Source organism: Elgaria multicarinata, chromosome 8, assembly GCF_023053635.1.
Source record: "Elgaria multicarinata webbii isolate HBS135686 ecotype San Diego chromosome 8, rElgMul1.1.pri, whole genome shotgun sequence".
Lineage (NCBI taxonomy): Eukaryota > Metazoa > Chordata > Lepidosauria > Squamata > Anguidae > Elgaria > Elgaria multicarinata.
This window is the reverse complement of record NC_086178.1, coordinates 13,657,880-13,678,913: the sequence shown is the minus strand read 5'-3', so window position 1 is coordinate 13,678,913 and position 21,034 is coordinate 13,657,880. Positions and strand designations below refer to the sequence as shown.

The window sequence follows — 21,034 nt, the reverse complement described above, 5'->3', positions numbered from 1 at the left end:
CAGGAGCCCTGTCCTCCTTTTCATATGGTCACTCTACTGTTGCACCATGCCCTGCCTTGTTCGTCCCTGGCCGATGGCTGGTTGGCGACTGTGTGAACAGAGTGCTGGACTAGTTGGACCCTTGGTCTGATCCAGCAGGGCACTTCTTAGGTTCTTATGAGACTTTCCCTTCTGGACAATACCAGCATTTATTTATTTATTTATTTATTACATTTTTATACCGCCCAATAGCCGAAGCTCTCTGGGCGGTTCACAAAAATTAAAACCACAAAAAACATCCAACAGGTTAAAAACACAATTACGAAATACAGTATAAAAAGCGCAACCAGGATAAAACCACACAGCAAAGTTGATTATAAGATTAAAATACAGAGTTAAAACAGTAAAATTTAAATTTAAGTTAAAATTAAGTGTTAAAATACTGAGTGAATAAAAAGGTCTTCAGCTGGCGACGAAAGGAGTACAGTGTGGGCGCCAGGCGGACCTCTCTGGGGAGCTCGTTCCACAACCGGGGTGCCACAGCGGAGAAAGCCCTCCTCCTAGTAGCCACCTGCCTCACTTCCTTTGGCAGGGGCTCATGGAGAAGGGCCCCTGTAGATGATCTTAAGGTCCGGGTAGGTACATATGGGAGGAGGCGTTCCTTCAGATAACCTGGCCCCAAACCGTTTAGGGCTTTAAATGTCAATACCAGCACTTTGAATTGGGCCCGGACCTGGACTGGCAGCCAATGAAGCTGGAAAAGGACTGGCGCAATGTGATCTCGTCGGCCAGTCCCTGTTAGTAAACGGGCTGCCCTATTTTGTACCAGCTGAAGCTTCCGGACCGTTTTCAAAGGCAGCCCCACGTATAACGCATTGCAGTAATCCAAGCGAGAGGTTGTCAGAGCATGGATCACTGTAGCTAGGCTATCTCTGTCCAGATAAGGGCGTAGTTGGTATAACAACTGCATGGTGGCAGGGATGCGGACAGTGGTGTCTCCGGATGGGAAAGGGAGCAGCAATGAAGCTGAATAACAGCCAAACGAAAACTGGAGGTCATGGAGTTGATAGGAAGCTCCCCTGCCCTTTTGAAAAGGACCAGGCAGCTATATTCATTGGATACCTCTAGACGCGGTGGACTGATGGCATCAAATCACCAGAATGTTATAGCCTATTGAAAGTCTTTTATCAGGTCTGATGTAGCAAATTGCCTTGTAAGTAAGCAAATGCACGTCCATGAGGGGTGTGAGAGGATGTTGTTTGGTGGGAAGTAGGCTAAACCTATGCTGTGTGATGTTGCTGTGCATGCATAGGCGTGCGCAGCACATTTCATTAGGTGGTTTGGCCAGGGATTATTTTTTTTAAGGTAAACATTGATTGAATATACAGTAATAAAGGACTTTTTTTTCATTCATCAAACAAACGAAATAAATGAAAACTGAAGTAAACTGTATTTTTTTTAATTAACAAATAATCTATGCTGCACTGTTGTAATTATTTGATTGGGACTGAAGTTGAGGAGCACTAATTTTACTGTACTTATTGTCTTTAAATATGGTTAAATATCCCACAGTTACCTTGCTATTCTATGTCTACAATTCTTTTTCTCCTGTCTTTTTTTTCATCCCCTCTTCCTTTTCAGGCTGCATCCTATGCACATTTACCTCAGAGTAAGTTTGATTGATCTTAGTGGGGCTTACTTCTGAGTAGACATACATAGGATTGTGCTGCAGCTCTGTTTTAAAGTGACACAAGATACACACATACCAGGTTTACCAAAAGAACGGCTTGAAAAAAGGGGGTTGGACACCCTAAAATAAGCAAGGGCAGATAGGAATTGTTTTAGCCAGCATTCTGGAAAAGGTGCTGCTGAATGAACCCTCCTTAGCCAGGAGGTCCTGGGGGGCATTGCAGTTCTCCCGCCTTCCCCCTTTCTTTTCTCTTGCTGGAGTCCAGACTGGGGTGGGTGGTGGGGCAGCGATGAGGAGAGAAGGCACGTAACATACAGCTTCTCTCTCTCTCTCTTTCTCCGAAACATTACAGTACCTGCAGGGCTGATGACGAGAGGAGGGCAGCAGCTCCGAAGGGGGGAGGGCCGCAATCCGCAGCTCCGAGCAATCTTACTACTTACAGAAACAGTCCCCTCCTCGGCTCCACCACGTGCTGCTTCCTGGCTGCAGCGTGGCTGCTGCTCCCACCTTGTTCAGCAACTGTCGCGAGAGGTCAGGCAGAGCAGCTGGGAGCAGGGAGCGGCTGAGTGAGTGAGTGAAAGAGCGAGCGAGCTGGGGGGTGCAGTGGCTGCACTGGTGAAAAAAGCCTTCTGGAGGAGGAGCGGGGTGGGGAGCAGCTGAATTTGTCGCTCTTTCCTACAGCTAGCACCGGCCCTGCTACCGCAACATGGCGGCGGTGGATTAGGATGTTCAACTGAACCTTTGAACCTGTTGTCCGCATGCCAATGTGTGCATGAATACTGCAACACTGTGTGAGTGCTGCCTGCACATGCTCAGTAGGCATTGTTATGGAAGCTGCACATGCGTACAAGGCTTTCCGCAGTGCGACGAAATGCAGCCAATGAGCTTCTGGTTGATGCAATAGTCGAAGTATAAAAGGAAGGCACACCCTTTGTCTGCAGAACTGTTTACTGCGTAACTCTCTCCAGCCTGGTGTGGAATAAACCAGGTGTTCGGACAAAATTCCTTTGTTTCTGAGTCTGTTTCTACCGTGATAGCTGCACTCACAGGAATCGAAGGGCTTTTCTACACAAATGTGAAAGTTTGGGGCCTACAGAAGCAAAACAAAAAGGTCAGGCCTTAGAGGCATGGGTTTGGTTTTTTTCCTTTTTTCTTTTGGGAGGGGATATCCCTGAGATAAGTAGTTTCAATTCTCCAGTTAAGTTTTATCTCCCAGTTAAGTTCATTTCTCCACTTAAGTTTCATTTCTTCAAGACTGAAATAGTACTTTCTGTTTTGGGAAAGAGGGTATAAATAGGGTGACCATATGGAAAAGAGGACAGGGCACCTGTATCCTTAACAGTTGCATGGAAAAGGGAATTTCAGTAGGTGTAATTTTTAGGCATGCAGCCCCTGGTGAAATCCCCTCTTCATCACAACAGTTAAAGCTGCAGCAGCTATACTAGAGTGACTAGATACAAAAGAGGGCAGGGCTCCTGCAGCTTGAACTGTTGTGATGAAGAAGGAATTTCACCAGATGCTGCATGCATAGAAGTGACGCCTGCTGAAATTTCCTTTTCTATACAACTGTTAAAGATACAGGAGCCCTGTCCTCCTTTGCATATGGTCACCCTAGTATAAAAGAGTGAGAGAGCTAGGGAGGAGAGTGCAGGATAGGACAAGAGCTGGAGGAAGTAGCAGCAGGGTAAAGCCTAAATGCAGCTAGGGTAAAGGACCTGTGTTTTCTTTTCTTTTAATAACTTTGTACTGCTCACAAAGTATCTTTGTATCTTGTTTTGCTTTGTATCTTTTGACTAAATACCTTTAGTTGTACTTTGCTTGTTTTACTTTACTAGTAAACTGTTGTGTTAAAGCCACAATGTCTGGAGTGTCACTTACCCCATGTCTGCAGCCTAAACCCCACATTACTGGGAAGGGGAAGGCAAAAGAAGGAGGGTGGGACTCTTAAGGAGGCAGAGATCCTTAAATGCTGAGGACGTCCGCGGCGTTTGCTAGACCTACCTGAAAATCCGGGGGCGAGGAGGGGAGACCTCGTGTTGTGAATAACGCGAGATCTTGCCCTCATTTACACGCAAGGCGCAACGAGCTCAAGAAGAGAGGTGTTGCGCCCGCCATTTTAAATTTTTTTCTTAAAGGGCTGGTTGCGCACAAGCACTGGAGTGGAAAGGTAAGGTTTTTGTTTTTCTTAAAAAATTGATTTCCCCACTCCTCCCACTTGAGCCCCAATGGCCGCAGGGCTCCTGAGGAGTGCTGCGCCCCATGCGCGGCTCCCGGATCCACGTGAGTAATCACGCAGAGCCGGGAAAAGCCGTGGAAACGGGCCACATGCTCGTGGTCTCGGGCTCAGCCTGAGACCACGGGTAAACCCGGCCCAAAGTGCGGGGCTTTATCCCGGGGCCAGGTAGGGATGATCCCTCCCTGAGCCCGGGATCCCCTGTGTGTCAGGGGATCAGCCCGGGATAATCGCTGCTCTAGCAAAGGCCCCAGACACAGAAGGAACCCTGACTCTGAGTCTTCTGCCTCTGGATTGGTTGTGGGATTAATTTCGGCTCCTCTACATGTGCTTTTTCCCAGGCTTTCTTCCTTCTCTGCCTTTCTATATGTTCCATTATATAACCTCTAGGTGGAGCTGTATAGCAAAACTGTGCAACTACACTAGGGTTTCACTCTACTGTTTCCACATATACTGGACTTTCCCTGATCAACTCCACTCCCACCCCTGCAAAAATGTTTGTAAAGAATGGGAAAGGCCCTGGAGTAGGATGGCACTGTGAAAAGCACCCACAAGATGCCATGAGTAGAATCATAGAATCATAGAACAGTAGAGTTTTAAGGGACCTAAAAGGCCATCAAGTCCAACCCCCTGCTCAATGCAGGAATCCACCCTAAGGAATCAAGAGTACACAATAAGTGCCTCATGTAGAATGGCTATAAGAGTAAAACATTACAGAGTTGGAAGAGATCCTGGATCTCTGCAAGCAAAGGCATTGGGCTATAAGGCTCCTCTGCAACCCCAGACTCATCACAGGATGTTCAAGCCTTCATCCCATCCCATCCCACAACCGGAAGTGAAACGAAACGCCAAGGAAGCATTTGAATTTAATGTTTTATTTTTTGAAGCACCATCATTTGGTTGTCATAGTGTGACAAGAGATTTTTCCTCAATATTGCTCTGTGATACGATATAGTATTTTTGGACATTGTTTCTTTTTTTCCTGGTCTTTCATAGAGAATACCCCTGATAGGTCTTTCTGGTCACTTCTGTCCAATGCTGTGTATATTCTTCCCATAAAACACACACACACACTACCAGATTCTGCACCCATCTGTTGTGCATTTGTTACCTAAATTGTACGGTGTGCAAAATAGGATATTGTTATTTAATTTGTACCATTTATTCTGCTTCTGCCACCCAAGGAAGTGGGGTGTTTTTTTGGCAACCTTTGCATAGGACAGGATCTATCCCTGGGCTAACGCATGTCTCACTTAGCTTTCCTCTTTCTCCTATGATTTTTCCAGGTAATGTCTCTGTGTTTTTCGCTTGCTGTCTCCAGTCACAGGTGCTAGAAATGTACTGTTAAACTAAAGATGACAGAGGAACTGGAAGGTGCTAAATCTGTGGTAAGCACCAGCATCTGGACTTTTGCAAAGCCAGGGGGTGTAATATACACAGCTCTTCTTATCACAGGAAGCAGATGTTTGCAGACTATTGACATCTGCTGGAACTTATCAGAGAAAGGTCTTCTTCGATTCAAGTGTTTGTGTTCAGGCTTAGGAGAATATATAAGGCATTTCATTAACCAGGCGGGGTCCCATGGTTTCGTAGGCTCTCATTCAAGGGCTGTCCTATGTTCTGAAATGCCGTACCCTTCCTGGACATGGCAGCTTTGTTCCGACTGGCCCTGGTTCACTTGCCACCACTGCTCGTTTGACCACTGGGCTTGCTACTGTGAGCTTTTCAGCGGAGTTCGACTCATGTGAGGCAAGCGTGTTATTGTGAAAATGTATGAGGTTATGGACAGTGCGGCCAACTGCAGGAGGTAGAACGTCTTTTCTTAAATGATGCTGAGCCAGCAGGGCCTGCAAAGCTGCACCCTAGAAAAAGAAAGGAAAAAAAAACACATTTCTGTCTAGTCTGGTTTTGCTATTGATGCAAACTGAGATCCCAATACTATTTTAAATAATAATAATAATAATAATAATAATAATAATAATAATAATAATAATATATTTATTTATTTATTACCCGCCTCTCCCTCTGGATCGAGGCAGGGAACAACATCAAATGCAAAAATACTACAAAATACATCAAACGGATTAAAACATATAAAACTATAGAGTCTTGTGGCCCCTTTAACATTAGATTTTGCAGCAGATACACTTTCATGGACACTGTCCACTTCATCAGATGCATCTAACGAAGTGGACAGTGCGTTAGGGTGAATTGCTGTGCATGTTTAGCTAGAAAAATGCCCTACAGCTCCCAGCATCCCCAGCTGGAGAATGCTGGGAGTTGTAGGATGTTTGTTGTCTGGACATGCACAGGACTGCTCCCTTAAGGTGCTGCAAGACTCTATGGCCTGGTTCAGACAACACGCTAAACCATGCTGCTTAACCACAAAATGGTTAAGGGAATGCATTGCTTTCCCCAGAGAGGTCCGCCTGGCATCTACACTGTACTGCTTTCATTGCCAGCTGAAGACCTTTTTATTCTCTCAGTATTTTAACACTTAATTTTAACTTCAATTTAAATTTTACTGTTTTAACTCTGTATTTTAACCTTATATCAATTTTGCTGCATGGTTTTATCCTGGTTGTGCTTTTTATACTGTATTTTGTAATTGTGCTTTTAACCTGTTGGTTGTTTTATTGTGGTTTTAATTTTTGTGAACCGCCCAGAGAGCTTCGGCTATTGGGCGGTATAAAAATGTAATAAATAAATAAAAAAATAAAATAAATTTAGCGTGTTGTCTGAACCAGGCCTATGTAGTTTTGCTGCAATAGACTAATACGGCCTCCTGATTAATATTGTCGTTATTAAAATGTCTAGCTTTTTCCAAAAAGAAAGAAAGTCTCAATGTGACTTGCAATAGCATGAAAATATGCAATCTTCAACACAGCTACAACAATGATCCATTAAAATGCATCCACCGCACAAAACAACTACACTGTCAGTGACAACCGCAAACAGTTCAATGTGGATCTTTTAGCTGGATGCTCCAGGCCAGTGCAGATCCAGGGCCTCTGCTGGGGCTTGACACTGGAGTGCAAGTCCAGCTACCTGCAGAGCTTTGAGCGAAGGGGAAAGTGTGGCAGAGCATCATGGGAAAAAGCATGGCAACAGCAGTAGAGCAACCACAGCATCCCTCCTGGAGGACTCCATGCTCCAGGCCCTCTTAGACCTGGCAGAGCCGCCGTGCGTTTCCCAGTGCTAAAACGGCAATGGAGACATGCCCATTGAGTTATACATATGGCTGGTGATCCAGTGCACAGTTGCTTGTATCTGAAGAAGGATTTTCCAGGCCCGAGGGACTCTAGGAGTTATGGGGATGGGGGCTGCAACAGGAGGCAGGACTGCTGAACCGGTTGAAGAGACGTTGGACGGGGCTCCTGCCTCTTCAACAGTTGTATTGAAAAGGGAATTTCAGCAGGAGTCACTTGTACGCACACAGCACCTGGTGAAATCCCTTCTTCATCCCTTCTTCATACAAAAGAGCCCTGCCCTCTTTTGTAGCTGGTCGCTCTAGTATAGCTCCTGCAGCTTTAACTGTGGTGATGAAGAGGGGATTTCACCAGGTGCTGCCTGCCTACAAATGACACCTGCTGAAATTCCCTTTTCTACCCAGCTGTTAAAGATACAGGAGCTCTGTCCTCCTTTCCATAGGGTCACCCTAGGTTAGCTATAATAACTTTGTTTTACTTAGGGTGACCCTATGAAAAGGAGGACAGGGCTCCTGTATCTTTAATAGTTGCATAGAAAGGGAATTTCAGCAGGTGTCATTTGTATGCATATCTCACCTGGTGAAATTTCCTCTTCATCACAACAGTTAAAGCTGCAGGAGCTATACTGCAGTTGTACTGTGACCAGATTTAAAAGAGGGCACCTTTAACTGTTGTGAAGAAGAGGGAATTTCAACAGGTTCTCCATATAAGCAAATGACACCTGCTGAAATTCCCTTTTCTATGCAACTGTTAAAGATACAGGAGCCCTGTCCTCCTTTTCATAGGGTCACCCTAGTTTTACCTCATAAAAAGAGTTTGTTGTTTTTCATCTTGGGCTTCTACCTAGATCAGCCTTCCTCAACCTGGGGCGCTCCAGATGTGTTGGACTACAACTCCCAGAATGCCCCAGCCAGCTGGCTGGGGCATTCTGGGAGTTGTAGTCCAACACATGTGGAGCGCCCCAGGTTGAGGAAGGCTGACCTAGATGGTATATCGTATAGGGATATGGGTTAATGCGTAAACTAGTATAATATTATAATTAAAATGTAACATTTTTGTGGAGTACTGGTTATTTTAATATGTGGCTTTGAACACTCTACTGATGAAGGGTGGTTTTTCCAGAAATAGAAATATATATTTAAATGTAAACAAATAAGCCTAGCCCCTTTTCCCAGGTTAGGATCCCCTCCCCAGGAAATTGAGATGTCTACGCCCCTGGGTGCCCACACTCCTCTCCCCTTCCCTGTCCCCCCCTTCAAACCCTTCCCAATGAACATGAGGGCAGGAACTTGTCATATCAAAGAGGAGGGGAAAAGGATGAGGAAATTCCTGAAAAAATATGTTCGATGTTTGTACCTGGTGACCAAAGAGAGTACAGTGAACGTCGACATCTTCAGAAGGAGGCTGGTCTGGAATAACAGGCCGCTGAGAAACAGTTGCTCCGCAGAACCCATAATGCTGGTGGAGGAGGAAGAGGAGGAGAAGGTATTTAAGACACATCGGGAAAGAAAGAATCGTTTCCCAGCCATGCGACTCTGTGCAGAAAATCCCAAACTCCCATCTTCTGCTGGATTGGACTAAACGTCCACCTAGTCTAGCCTTCCTCAACCTGGGGCGCTCCAGATGTGTTGGACTACAAAATCCAGAATGCCCCAGCCAGCTCTGCTGGCTGGGGCATTCTGGGAGATGCAGTCCAACATGATGCTTTCCACAGTGGCTGGCCCTATGCTTACAGGAAATCAACAAGCAGGACATGAAGGGAATAACCTTCCCTCACTGTGGCTCCCCATTAGCTGGAATTGAGAGGGACACTGCCCTTGAACATGGAGGTTCTGCTTACTTATCCTGGCTAAGTGCTGCTGATGGACTCATCCTTCTCCAGGAATCGATCTAATCCTCCTTTGAAGCTATCTAAGGCCTTAGCTAGACCTAAGGTTTATCCCGGGATCGTCCCGGGGTCATCCCTGTGCATCTAAATGACACACAGGGGATCCCGGGAGCAGGCAGGGATGACCCCGGGATAAACCTTAGGTCTAGCTAAGGCCTAAGATAACCATCACCATGTCTTGTTGTGGCAGCAAATTCAATCAACTCATTTGCGTGTCATGCAACGTAGGTTTGAGAATCAATCCCCCAAATGACAGCAAACTGGGAAATGATTAGGCTGTGCTGCATTTGAAGATGGGGGCGAAGGACTGACTAATTAGGCCAGTTCACACATCAAAATAAGCCAGAATTTAATAATGAACAGGCCCGATTCCTCCCCCTGCAAGATACTTGAGGGCGCGCCTCCCTCTATGTATGCCTGCCTGAGGTTTGAGAGCTATTGCAGGAGCCCTCCTTTGCGTCCCACCAATGTGAGACATACATTACGGTGGGACATGGGAGAGGGCCTTCTCTGTTGTGGCACCCCGATTGTGGAATGCCCTCCCCTTGGAGGCCTCACTGGTGCAGATGCTGGCTTCCTTTCAGCACCAAGTTGAAATGTGACTTTTTAGTCTTTGAGGGCTAAATTTGCCTAAAGCTGGACATTGTTTTCATTGCTTTGAAATTTTCAACTGGTTTTAGCTTGTTAATGGTTTAATACATTTTTAGCTGTGTGCATTATTATTGTTTTATGCTATTTGATTTTTCTCTGTACGCTGCTCTGAGATGTTTTTATAAATAAACATATAAATACATTTAGGCCCTGTTCAGAAGACACCTTAAACTATAGCTTTAACCATGGTGGTTAAGCCAGAAAGCTGGGCTGTGTTAAGGAGACACCTTAAACCACCTTTAACCACGGTGACTAAAGTAAAAGGCCTTATTCACTGTGGTTAAAGCCATGGCTTAAGGTGTCTTCTGAACATGGCCTGGCTTTCTGGCTTAACCACCATGGTTAAAGCCATGGTTTAAGGTGTCTTCTGAACGGGCCAAAGGGAAGGGACAGGGCTTTTGAGTGGGGCTCTGCCCCTGTGACATCACCTGGCTCATTGGCTGGGTCTGGGGTGGGTGGGATGTCCACCCAGGCTCTGGACAAAAATCGCTTGCCTGCCATTGAGTTCAAGCCACAGGAGGCCTGCTAAACCACATGGGCTGGCAAGCCGCATTTGACGGCAAACCGTCATGCGATGCATTAGGACAGGATCATCACTCCCACTTACGGCATTCTCGCCTGACTCCACTTGGCAGTCTTCCACATGGTTCAGAGCTTCTTGAGTTGAGCAGTTGGTGGCGACAATTGCAAACTCCACAACGACAGAGAGAGGCAAAGGCTGGGGAAAAGAGCAATGAATATTTGAGCCATCCTTGCAGTGGGAACTACAAACCTGAGCAGAAAGTATGAATTATAGAAAGAGCGGCATGCAACACTGAAGCTACGTGTGTCCCTGTGGCCAAGGCAGGCTGGTGGCTCCAATTTTGGTGGGGTGGACATTCCATTCTGGGTTTTAGTTAGAACCAGCCAGAAGTCCAAAGAAGCTGTCCATGGTCCTGGACCCATGGTTCAGACATGGTGTCTGAATAATGTCTTTCCATTTGCAGCTGAAACCCTCCATTCTTTCCCTGATGCCTTTCACCCCTGTAATAGCCCTTGATAGTTCATTACAGGAGTGAAAGGTGTGGTTAATATTGGTATGTGTGTGTGACCTGCTCAACTTGCAGTGCACTCTTTAGGCTGTGCTCTTTATATGATAGATTCAGGTACCTAGGGTGACCCTATGGAAAGGAGGACAGCGCTCCTGTATCTTTAACTGTTGTATAGAAAAGGGAGTTCCAGCAGGTGTCATTTGTAGGCATGCAGCACCTGATGTAATTCCCTCTTCATCATAACAGTTAAAGCTGCAGGAGCTATACTAGTGACCAGATACAAAAGAGGGCAGGGTACCTGCAGCTTCAACTGTTGTGATGAAGAGGGGATTTCACCAGGTCCTGCATGCATACCAATGACACCTGCTGAAATTCCCTTTTCTATACAACAGTTAAAGATACAGGAGTCCTGTCCTCCTTTCCATAGGGTCACCCTACAGTTACCTTCATAACAGGGTTATTTATTACTACAACACATGAGAACACCAAATACTAGTCCTGACTGAGGACTCTAAACGAGCGATTTACTGCATGTTTGACCGGATCTACACTACTGCTTTAAAGTGCTTTATAACAGTTATGAAGCGCTTTAACTGCTTCAAAGCGCTATAAAACTGTTTTAAAACGCTTTAAAGCAGTAGTGTAGATCCAGCCCTGGTGAGTGGCCACTCATGAAAATTTGAGGGTCTTTTCTACAATGTCGTCAAATACCAGGACACCTCCCGTGGCATCCGTTGGAAATTCTGCCATGAAAAGAACCACTTTTAAAGTGGTTACATTCTGAAAAGGCCAGTATCTTTTGCCACTAGATGGCGCTGTCTCAATGGAATTGAACGGAGGGGAAGTACTCAATTCAAACCATGTGGTCGACCCTCTCCTCCTGTGTAATGCAGCCCGTAATAATCACACCAAAAAGCAGGAAGCACAAATGCCACGGGGAAGCAATGTGATTTCCTCGTAATATAAAGAAGTCCCGAGAGAGGAAGAGGCTCCACTTGGGCCTCCTGCAAAAGCTAAAAATGGCAGGTTCTCTTAAAGCTATATACACACACAAACATCCCACTCTAGCCCTTAATAAATTGCAAAGCTGTTGCAATCAACTCTCCAGCAACATCTGCATTTTCCTGAAACACCCACACACCAGAACACTGGATAACAACACTAGATTACACTGCAGAGTTGACTTGCACTACTCTAACCACTTGCCCTGCAAAGTGGGAATAACAACACTGGGCTACCTTGCAGGAACGGCGTAACCCACACTTTCTCAGATACAGCCCTGCTTCCTGCAACACTAGGATAATAATGACAAAAATCATCTGCACACATTTGTCAGGGTATTCCGCCAAACCCCCCCCCCCCCCCCCCAATGTTTATAAACTCAGAAAGAAATATTAACAACACCTGAGTTAGAAAGGTTATGAATTCTGGTCTCTTTTGCTTGTTTTTTGGAAGACACATGCTGCCCAAATTCAGTTACACTAATCATAGAGTCATAGAATCATAGAATAGTAAGGGGCCTACAAGGCCATCGAGTCCAACCCCCTGCTCAATGCAGGAATCCACCTTAAAGCATCCCTGACAGATGGTTGTCCAGCTGCCTCTTGAAGGCCTCTAGTGTGGGAGAGTCCACCACCACCCTAGGTCATTGGTTCCATTACCATTACTAACCAATGGATTTATTTATTTTTAAATGAGATTGCAATTACTTCCTAACGGGGAAGGTTCCCAAAAGGCTTAACACACCCACAAGGATTAACACACTCAGGTAGTGGGTGTGTTAACCATTGCTCTGACTTCATTCATTGCCTAAAAACACTGAAAGGCAGGAGCGGGTACTTCCTCACAAAACGAATGGGCACAACAGTGGCTTATATCTTGAGTACTACAAGGCTAGAGATTTCCCTTTTTAAAAAAAAAAAAAAAATGAAAGCTGGGAATCTGGAATTTATGGCTCATCTTGTAGCAGGGGCAACTTCATCCTTTGCCCCTTCCTGTGGGCCCCAACTCCTTCCTTCCTGGTTCACTACTGAGGGTGGTGGTTTCAGACTACAAACTCATCCCTGGTTGTGTGCTGATCTTTGTCAGCCACACGGACCGGGAGCACACTGAGCTGGACATGGCAGTGGTCATCCTTGGTCCGCTGCTTACCACATGCTTCCCTCGTGAAATCTCATGAAGCCGGTAGAAGCGAACCGTGGTATTTTCAGCATTGAACTTGGAGAGTGCCACGTTAGCGGCGTTCACCACACCGGCGTCATCCAGGGCCGACAATGTTCCACAGCGAGGGCAAAATTTCTTGATGTCTTCAGCTGAATCTAAGAAAGAAAAATAGGGTGGGGGGAAATTTTTGTTTGCTTTTAAATAAAAATTGAGTAATGTTCATGGCAGGCTGCTCCTGAAAGTTTATGATAGCTGGTGGTGACACTAAGGGAAGAGCATATTATGCATTTATTATAGTTTTCATTCCACCTTTCCTCCATGGAACTCAGGGTGGCATACATAGATCCCCACCAATGTTCTCCTCACAACAACCCTGTAAGGTAGGATGGACACAGAGAGACAGAGAGAGAGAGAAAGATAGAGAGAGAGAGAGACTAAGGCCATGTCTACATCTCTGGCATTCCAGGAGGGAGGGGGGAGGATCTCATGATTTTATGATCACGAGATCCTCCCCCTCAGTCCACACGCAGCCGCGGGACATCCTGGGCATTGCGCCCATCATGGCGGCCCTTTTTTTTCAAACAAGAAGAGCTGGAGCACATAAGCACTCCAGCAAAAACAGCAAGGTAAACACACACACACACACACACATACCCTCCCACCCATTCCCCACTCCCACCTCTGATGGGCACAAAGTTCCTGAAGAGCTCTGTGCCCCATGCCTGGTTCCCGGCTCCTCGTATTTACTCATGAGGAGCCAGGACAAAACAGGGCTGGCTGCCCACAAGTTCCGGGGTCTCGGGACGATCCTGAGACTGCGGGAAAAGTTGGGATTAAAGCTGTCCCATGTCCTGGCTATCCCGGGGAAAGGGAGGAATCATCCGTCCCTGCCCCTGGGATTCCCTGTGCATCATGTGGACACACAGGGGTGATGCCCTGGGATAAACACTGGTGTGGACATGCCCTAAGGCAAGGTCACCCAGCAGGCTTCATGGCTAGGGATGGGTGAACAGCCCTGAATCCTGTTGTGCTTGCTGGAGTCTAGCTAGTTGCCTGACCTAGGCTGATGGGTGGGGTGAGGTGCCAGATGGTCTGCAGGCACCCTGTGAAAGCTCATGTCTTCTTCTTCTTCTTCTTCTTCTTCTTCTTCTTCTTCTTCTTCTTCTTCTTCTTCTTCTTCTTCCTCCACCTCCTCCTCCTCCTCCTCCTCCTCCTTCTTTTTTGTCCTTAGACACGCTATGCAGAAAATCATGGATGGAACTATTTACAGAAATTGAGATTTGTGCAAGAACACGGCTGTAAGCATCACGATTTGCGGACGCGAAGGACTATTTATGTCTGCAATTTTGCGCAAATTGGGATTTGCACAAATTGGGATTTCCACAAAAAGGAAGGAAGATGGAAAACTACAAACTTGCCTGACTCGGTGCCCCCCGAGCAGAGCTAGCTCAGGGATCCGCAAGCTGGTGAAAACCTGCTGTGCTCCACTTCCAAACCAGATTCTTCTGACATCCCTGTTCATGGCTGAGTGGGGATTTTGTACTGCGGTCTCTCCAGTCTAGCCCAGTTATCTTCATTCTTTTTCAGTCAGGAGCCACTTTGGGCCCAGGCTATTTGGGGCCCTTTTCTGGGCCATGGGGGTTGGTCTCTCCTCTCCTCCTCTATCAAGCAGTGGTGCTGTGTACCGGACTCAGCTAGAGGCCTCTGGGGACTCTCCTCCCTGTCACCCTCCCCAACATCCAAGCAAGACTCCATCAGTGAATCACTGAAAGTCACCAGGCCAGCAAATTCCAACAGGCTCATTCTTGGTCCTTGGAGTGGGATGCATCTTTTCCTCATCTGAGAGTGCTCTGTGCTGCAAACTCTCCCAGTGCAGTCCCACATTGTGCGCTCTCTCTCTCTCTCTCTCTCTCTCCCCCCGCTTTGCATTCAGTTTCCCTTCCAGCATCTGCCCAGTGCACCACTGCAGCTAGCCAATCATGTTGCTCTTTGCTTCTTGGACTCTTCCTCCACCCCGCTAATTGGCTGATTGCTCCTGCATTCTCTGCTGACAAGTGCCAGGTCTCCTGACTCTCCACCACCATAGCTTCCTCCAATAGCCAGATCATAGGAGTCAACCCACTGCTAAAGGAAACAACAAGGCAAACCTAGAGGGCCCCTGCTGAGAATGAAGAGAAGGGAGGGGCTGAGTGAATGAGAGAGAGACTGGGTTCGGATGACACAATAACTCACGACAGGTTAAATAACCCATAACGGTTGATTTAACCCATCATGAGTTATCGTGTTGTGTATTGGGAATTTTTTAATCCATGATGGCTTGCTTGTCCAAAATACGCCATTTTGATAACCCATGGTCTGCAATAGGGCTTATTTAATAGGGTGACCATATTTGGGAAACCAAAAAAGAGGACACCTAGTGTGTGTGTGGGGAAGCCGCTTTCTGAGTCCTGCAGAAAGTACGTTATTCCCCCGCCACCTTAAAGAACCCGATTGGAGTGGAGGAGGGGAAAGGCTTTCATTCTGCACTACCACCATCCACTCCAATTGGGGCCTTTTCTATAATGTCCACGAATGACCCACTTTCCCCTTTAAGATCTCAATTGAAGCTCGAGGTGGGGGAATGATGTGCCTCAAGAAAGCATGTCATTCCCTCCTGCCATGCTAATAGCAGCCTTAAAGGGGAAGGTGTGTCATTCCAGGACATTATTGAAAATTATAGAAAATCCCCCCTGACACCATGGAAAGAACAAAATCCAGGACAAATCCGGGGAAATCCTGACAGTTGGTCACCCTATTATTTAACCCACCGTGGGTTATTGTGTCATTGGGCACTGTGGGTCATTTTGCTCGCCAGATTTTTGCTGGATCCAGATTTATGCTGGATTAAATGTGCTGATGGAAGTGGACTTTCCCACCCCCTCCTTCCCATGGCAGCCCCTCCACCCCCCTGAAAATACTACATAGAAAAGCAGGAGGCCCTGCTGAATGAGGTGAGCTGTGCTATGGGGAGGAGGGAATCCCCAAAAATTGGGCAGAAGGAATTTCCATGAGTGGATCCCTTCCTCTTGAGGAAGGCAGATCCTCGATCCAACCCATCAATGCAATGAAGCAAAGTAAGGTTTGGATGGCATTTTTTTAAAAGAAGTGCACCAAATACTTTGCTGAGGGACCGTGAAAGAAAATCGGAAGGTCACGCAGGCCACTAGGCCAACTGAGTAGTTGTATTCCTTCTATGATCCAAGCAAGAACACCCGCAAGGGGAGCTCAACCTGGCTCCAAGTAAATATTATTACGATATTGGGCAATGGTCTGGTTGATCCTTGTGGGTCCCTTCCAGGTCAGTCACTCAAGTCGGCTGCTATGTGTCCTTCTTACATAGGAGATTTTCATTGGGACTTCGGCATCACAGAGAAGGCTAAACGCCTCCCCCTTCCTGTGCACCATGATCCTGATTGCTCAATCTACTGCTGCTATTAATCTCCCACCCCCAGATTTCCCAGTTCATGGAATGTTGTAACATGTAGTTTGGCCCACAGAGTCGTAGCTGCTGGAGACCCCAAGAAGGGAGCTGAATTTTGAAGAACAACAAGGCGTGCAAGTCACACGGAATAACGGGCTCAAGTTAAAGGAAGCCAGATTCCATTAGCTCATCAGCTGGACATCAGGAAAAACTTCCTGACTGTTAGAGCAGTATGACAATGGAATCAGTTGCCTGGTGAGGTTGTGGCCTCTCCCACACTAGAGACCTTCGAGAGGCAGCTGGACAACCATCTGTCAGGGATGCTTTAGGGTGGATTCCTGCATTGAGCAGGGGGTTGGACTCGATGGCCTTGTAGGCCCCTTCCAACTCTGCTATTCTATGATTCTATGATTCACTCAGAAAATGTTGACAAAAGGCAAAACAACAACAACAACGAAATAGGGACCGGTGCAAGGAAAGCGTCAGATCATGGCTCTTATCTGTCAGCCCTACTGAGAACTCCAAAGCAGCAAAGTGGAATTACCTGGAGATGAATGGCATCGGGTGGCGAGCACCTTGTAGTCTCCATCCATACTGATTATTTTGACATCACAGTCCCCTTCAACAGCCTGGATGTTCGAAAGAAGAGACACATCAGTTGCAAGACTGCTTAGGAAGCGCCCAGAGATTAAAAGGTAGCGAAGCCCATTTGTGCAGCAATAAGCCGCAACCACTTTTGGAGACTGGTACGGCGGGCTTAGAGGGTGAACCGAACAAGGACGGACATCCAGGAGTCTGCGCTAGTAAATAGCCATTCAAATCAACATATATACTCATCGGGGACATACCCAGAAGTATTTGTCAAAGCCTTAACTAAGAGATGCTGAACATGCATTTTGCTGTGCAAATTAAATCATAATAATCGGTAAATAGAAGACCACCCAAGACTGAAGTTAAGCCCACCCCTGCTATAATGGTGAAGGGGGCACTTGCATCCAGGACGATGAACATTCACGGGCAAGCTCGAATTCTCTACAAGGTTAACCAAAAGTGCAGAGACTCACATGATCGTGCAGTGACCTTACTGTACAATTTTCAGCGGGTACTGCGCTAAATACATGACATGTTGTCTCCAATAAGTCCAGCTCAAGGTACCATATCTTTCCATGTGGTCTCTGGAAAGAAAATAAACAGAGAAGATGATCAGAGCTCCAATTTCTCCATATGTTGATCTCTCTCTTGCATGATAAGATTTTGGTTTTATGTATATTTTTAACCAAAAACAAGTTAGGATGGGATGCTGGAAGAAAGGAAGTAGGATAGACCTACACTACTGTTTTACGGCAGTATTGAAGTGCATTGATAAGTATTAGGGCACATTACACACTCCATGTACTGCTTCCATAGTGTTATTTCCTGCTTTTTTATCCTGAATTACCCCAAATAATGCAACAAATGTCATTGCCTGTCCTACGAAGTCTAAGGCCTTAGCTAGACCAGGCTTTATCACGGGGCGAACCCTGGGATCATCCCTGTGCGTCCACATGACACACAGGGGATCCCGGGATCAGGGAGGGATAATCCCTTCCTTGCCCCAGGATAGAGCTCTCCACTTTGGGTCTGCTTTTTCTGCGGTCCTGGGCTGAGCCCGAGACCGCGAAATGTGTGGCCCGATGCTGCAGTTTGACCCAGCGCCGCATGATTCCTCGCTGGGAGCTGCTCTCATCAGGGGTAGGGTGGAGGAAACGGAGAAATTAAGTTAATTAAGTTAATTTTTTTTAAAAAAAACCTACCTTCAGCGCATGAGCATTCATGCGTAGGGTGACCATATGAAAAGGAGGACAGGGCTCCTGTATCTTTTAACAGTTGCATTGAAAAGGGAATTTCAGCAGGTGTCATTTGTATATATGGAGAACCTGGTGAAATCTCCTCTTCACCACAACAGTTAAAGCTGCAGGAGCTATACTAGAGTAACCAGATTTAAAAGAGGGCAGGGCACCTGCAGCTTTAACTGTTGAGATGAAGAGGGAATTTCACCAGGTTCTTCATATATGCAAATGACACCTGCTGAAATTCCCTTTTCAATACAACTGTTAAAGATACAGGAGCCCAGTCCTCCTTTTCATATGGTCACCCTATTCATGCGCTCTGTCCTCTTTAAAAAATAAAAATAAAAATGGCGGGCATGATGCCTCTCTTCCTGAGGTCATTGCGCCTCATGTGTAAATGGAGGAGGGATCTCATGTTAAACGCAACGCGAGATCTTCCCTCCTCCGTCCTGGATTAAATGGTAGGTCTAGCTAAGGCCTAAATGAGCAAGAGGGATAAAGCGTCAACATGTTGGGATCGTAATGATTTGACAAAGAGAATTTCACCAGGGGCTGCATTCATGCAAATGACACCTGCTGAAATTCCCTTTTCTGTGCAACTGTTAAAGATACAGGAGCCCTGTCCTCCTATCCGTACGGTCACCCTATGCATGCCGCACCTGGTGAAATCCCCTCTTCATCACAACAGTTAAACTGCAGGAGCTATACTAGAGAGACCAGATACAAATGAGGGCAGGGCTCCTGCAGCTTTAACTGTTGTGATGAAGAGGGGATTTCACCAGGTGCTGCATGCCTACAAACGACACCTGCTGAAATTCCCCTTTCAATACAAATGTTAAAGATACAGGAGCCTTGTCCTCCTTTCCATATGGTCACCCTATGCAATGTCCTAGCTTTATTGGTGAGAGGTTAGTGAAATAAACTTCCTGATGTGGCTTTTGTGCTGAAGCAGATCCTTTGACTGGCGTCACACAATCAAAGCCCTATTAGTGGCACTGTTCTGACTGGGGTCCAGGTCCCTTCTCAGGAGGAGGAACAAGAAGGCCCCAAATGGAGCAGGACTGGTTCATCACACTTTGAAGCAAATGCATATCCTTACCAGTGGAGGCTGGTGGCCCTGACCACGGACAGCACTAGGCAGTGGGGGGGAGGCAAATCAGTGCCCCCCCCAAACAAGGAGCTATACCATCATTTTTCTTTCAGAGATCTTAACATATGGGACACATTAAGCTCATTTAGAAATACATACTTTGCTCTTTTTGTGCCCCCATCCTTTTCTGGTGCTGCCATTGGCTCTAATGTCAGTGGAGTGGTAAATCCACTCTGGGTTTCAGCCAGAACCAGTCAGAATTCTGAAGGAGCTATCCAAAGTGCAGAGCCCAAAGCGAAATCACTGCACCACTGACGTCAGAGCCACCAGCCTCCACTGTTCCTTACCAAGGGCTTGTCTATACGGCTTGTTTACCCTGACCTAAATGCGCATACTCACGTTGTAGGTTACATGACGCAGCCGTCCATTCGTTGCTGCACCTGGTTTTTAACCCAATAATGCGCATCTTCGTATTCGCGACTTTTAGATCACGTCCGAGTTTGCACCGCATTATCGCTATGTGTCTTTGGGGGAGTTAAATCGGATTTTGACATGTGAGCAGAGCTTTGTGGGCAGGACAATGTGATTGGTTGCTTTCCCGATTTCGTACCAATCGGCTGCCTCGTTGGTTTGCGCCAATTTTAGTTTGAAGTCTCTCTGCAGAGCTCCGCAGAGAAAGCTTCTTAAAATAAATGTATTTATATATTTATTGCTTTTCAATATGTGAAGCTCTCTGGGCAGTTCACAAAAACAAAGAGGGGGAAACGGGCAGCCAGACGAAGGAGACATGTTCTGCTGCCTTGTTCCTTTCCCTCTGTAGCCTCGTTCCTTTCCCTCTGCTGCCTTGTTCCTCCTCCCCCCCCCGCTCCTGGTTTGTGTGTTATATGAATCTGCGGAGCTCCACATATAAAATGTATAGCTGCACTCCTCTCTCCTCCATAGCTTCGTATATTCGATAATGTGCATGTGCACATTTATAACTCACTATAAAAATAAGATTCAAGAAATAAATCGGTGTCGTTGCTGCAGTGTGATGCTCTTTACCTACATTCAAATCAACAAAAATTTGGGTTTATATTAAATGAGGAGCAATCCCGTTGTTGTATAGACGGGGCTATCTAAAGAGGGCCCCTGGGAGGCCGGAGTCTAAAATTACATAACGTCACCACTGTTATTAGGAATGGACTTATCCAATAAAATGAGGCTGGAGAGGCCCTCCCTTTCAGTGTATCCTTTCAGGCAGGACTTACCCGGTTTAACACCTTGACCTTCTCAATTCTGTTAAGGACTTGCTTAAATCCATGAACAGTCTTGCTGTTGATGTAGTCCACTGCTATGGCTGCTACATGTTCGACCTCAGGGCTATCACAGTCAGGAAACTGGATTGGAGATTCCAAGGACACTAACTGTGCTATGCATCCCAGGATTTGACCCAGGAGAGCCAGAGCTACCAGCGATTTCATGGCTCAGGGTGCAGGAGATCTAGGAGGGGCGTTCGGCTGGAAGGAAGGGTGGAAGGAGCCCAAGCAGAGCTCCCATTTATGCCAGATGCAACCCCCTGCGCCATTTGCATACACAAAGGCCTGCAATCTTTGTCCAGGGTCCAGAAAGTGACTGCAAACAAGGGAAAGAGAAAAGTAAACATGTGGGGACATGGAGTCAAAGTTTTATTAGATAAGAACAAAATTGCAAAGCATGCTAAAAAGGAGATGGCCGGAGCAAAACACACACACACACACACACACACACACAATACTCCTAGTGTAACCCTATTTTTACATGCCAGATGTAATTGATGCACTAAATAGGGG

The 21,034-nt window shown here is 46.4% G+C and overlaps 1 protein-coding gene across 1 annotated transcript; it reads right to left on the bottom strand.

Moving 5' to 3' along the window:
* Positions 1-4,761: 4,761 nt before the first annotated feature.
* AHSG (alpha 2-HS glycoprotein) lies at positions 4,762-20,759 on the bottom strand. The gene is made up of 7 exons (XM_063131886.1): positions 20,474-20,759; positions 17,369-17,479; positions 16,849-16,933; positions 12,833-12,999; positions 10,258-10,368; positions 8,468-8,569; positions 4,762-5,764 (listed from the first exon to the last, which is right to left on the bottom strand). Exons 1-7 carry the CDS (start codon positions 20,684-20,686, stop codon positions 5,516-5,518), a joined length of 1,038 nt encoding a protein of 345 aa, XP_062987956.1. The 5' UTR covers positions 20,687-20,759; the 3' UTR covers positions 4,762-5,515.
* Positions 20,760-21,034: the final 275 nt, after the last annotated feature.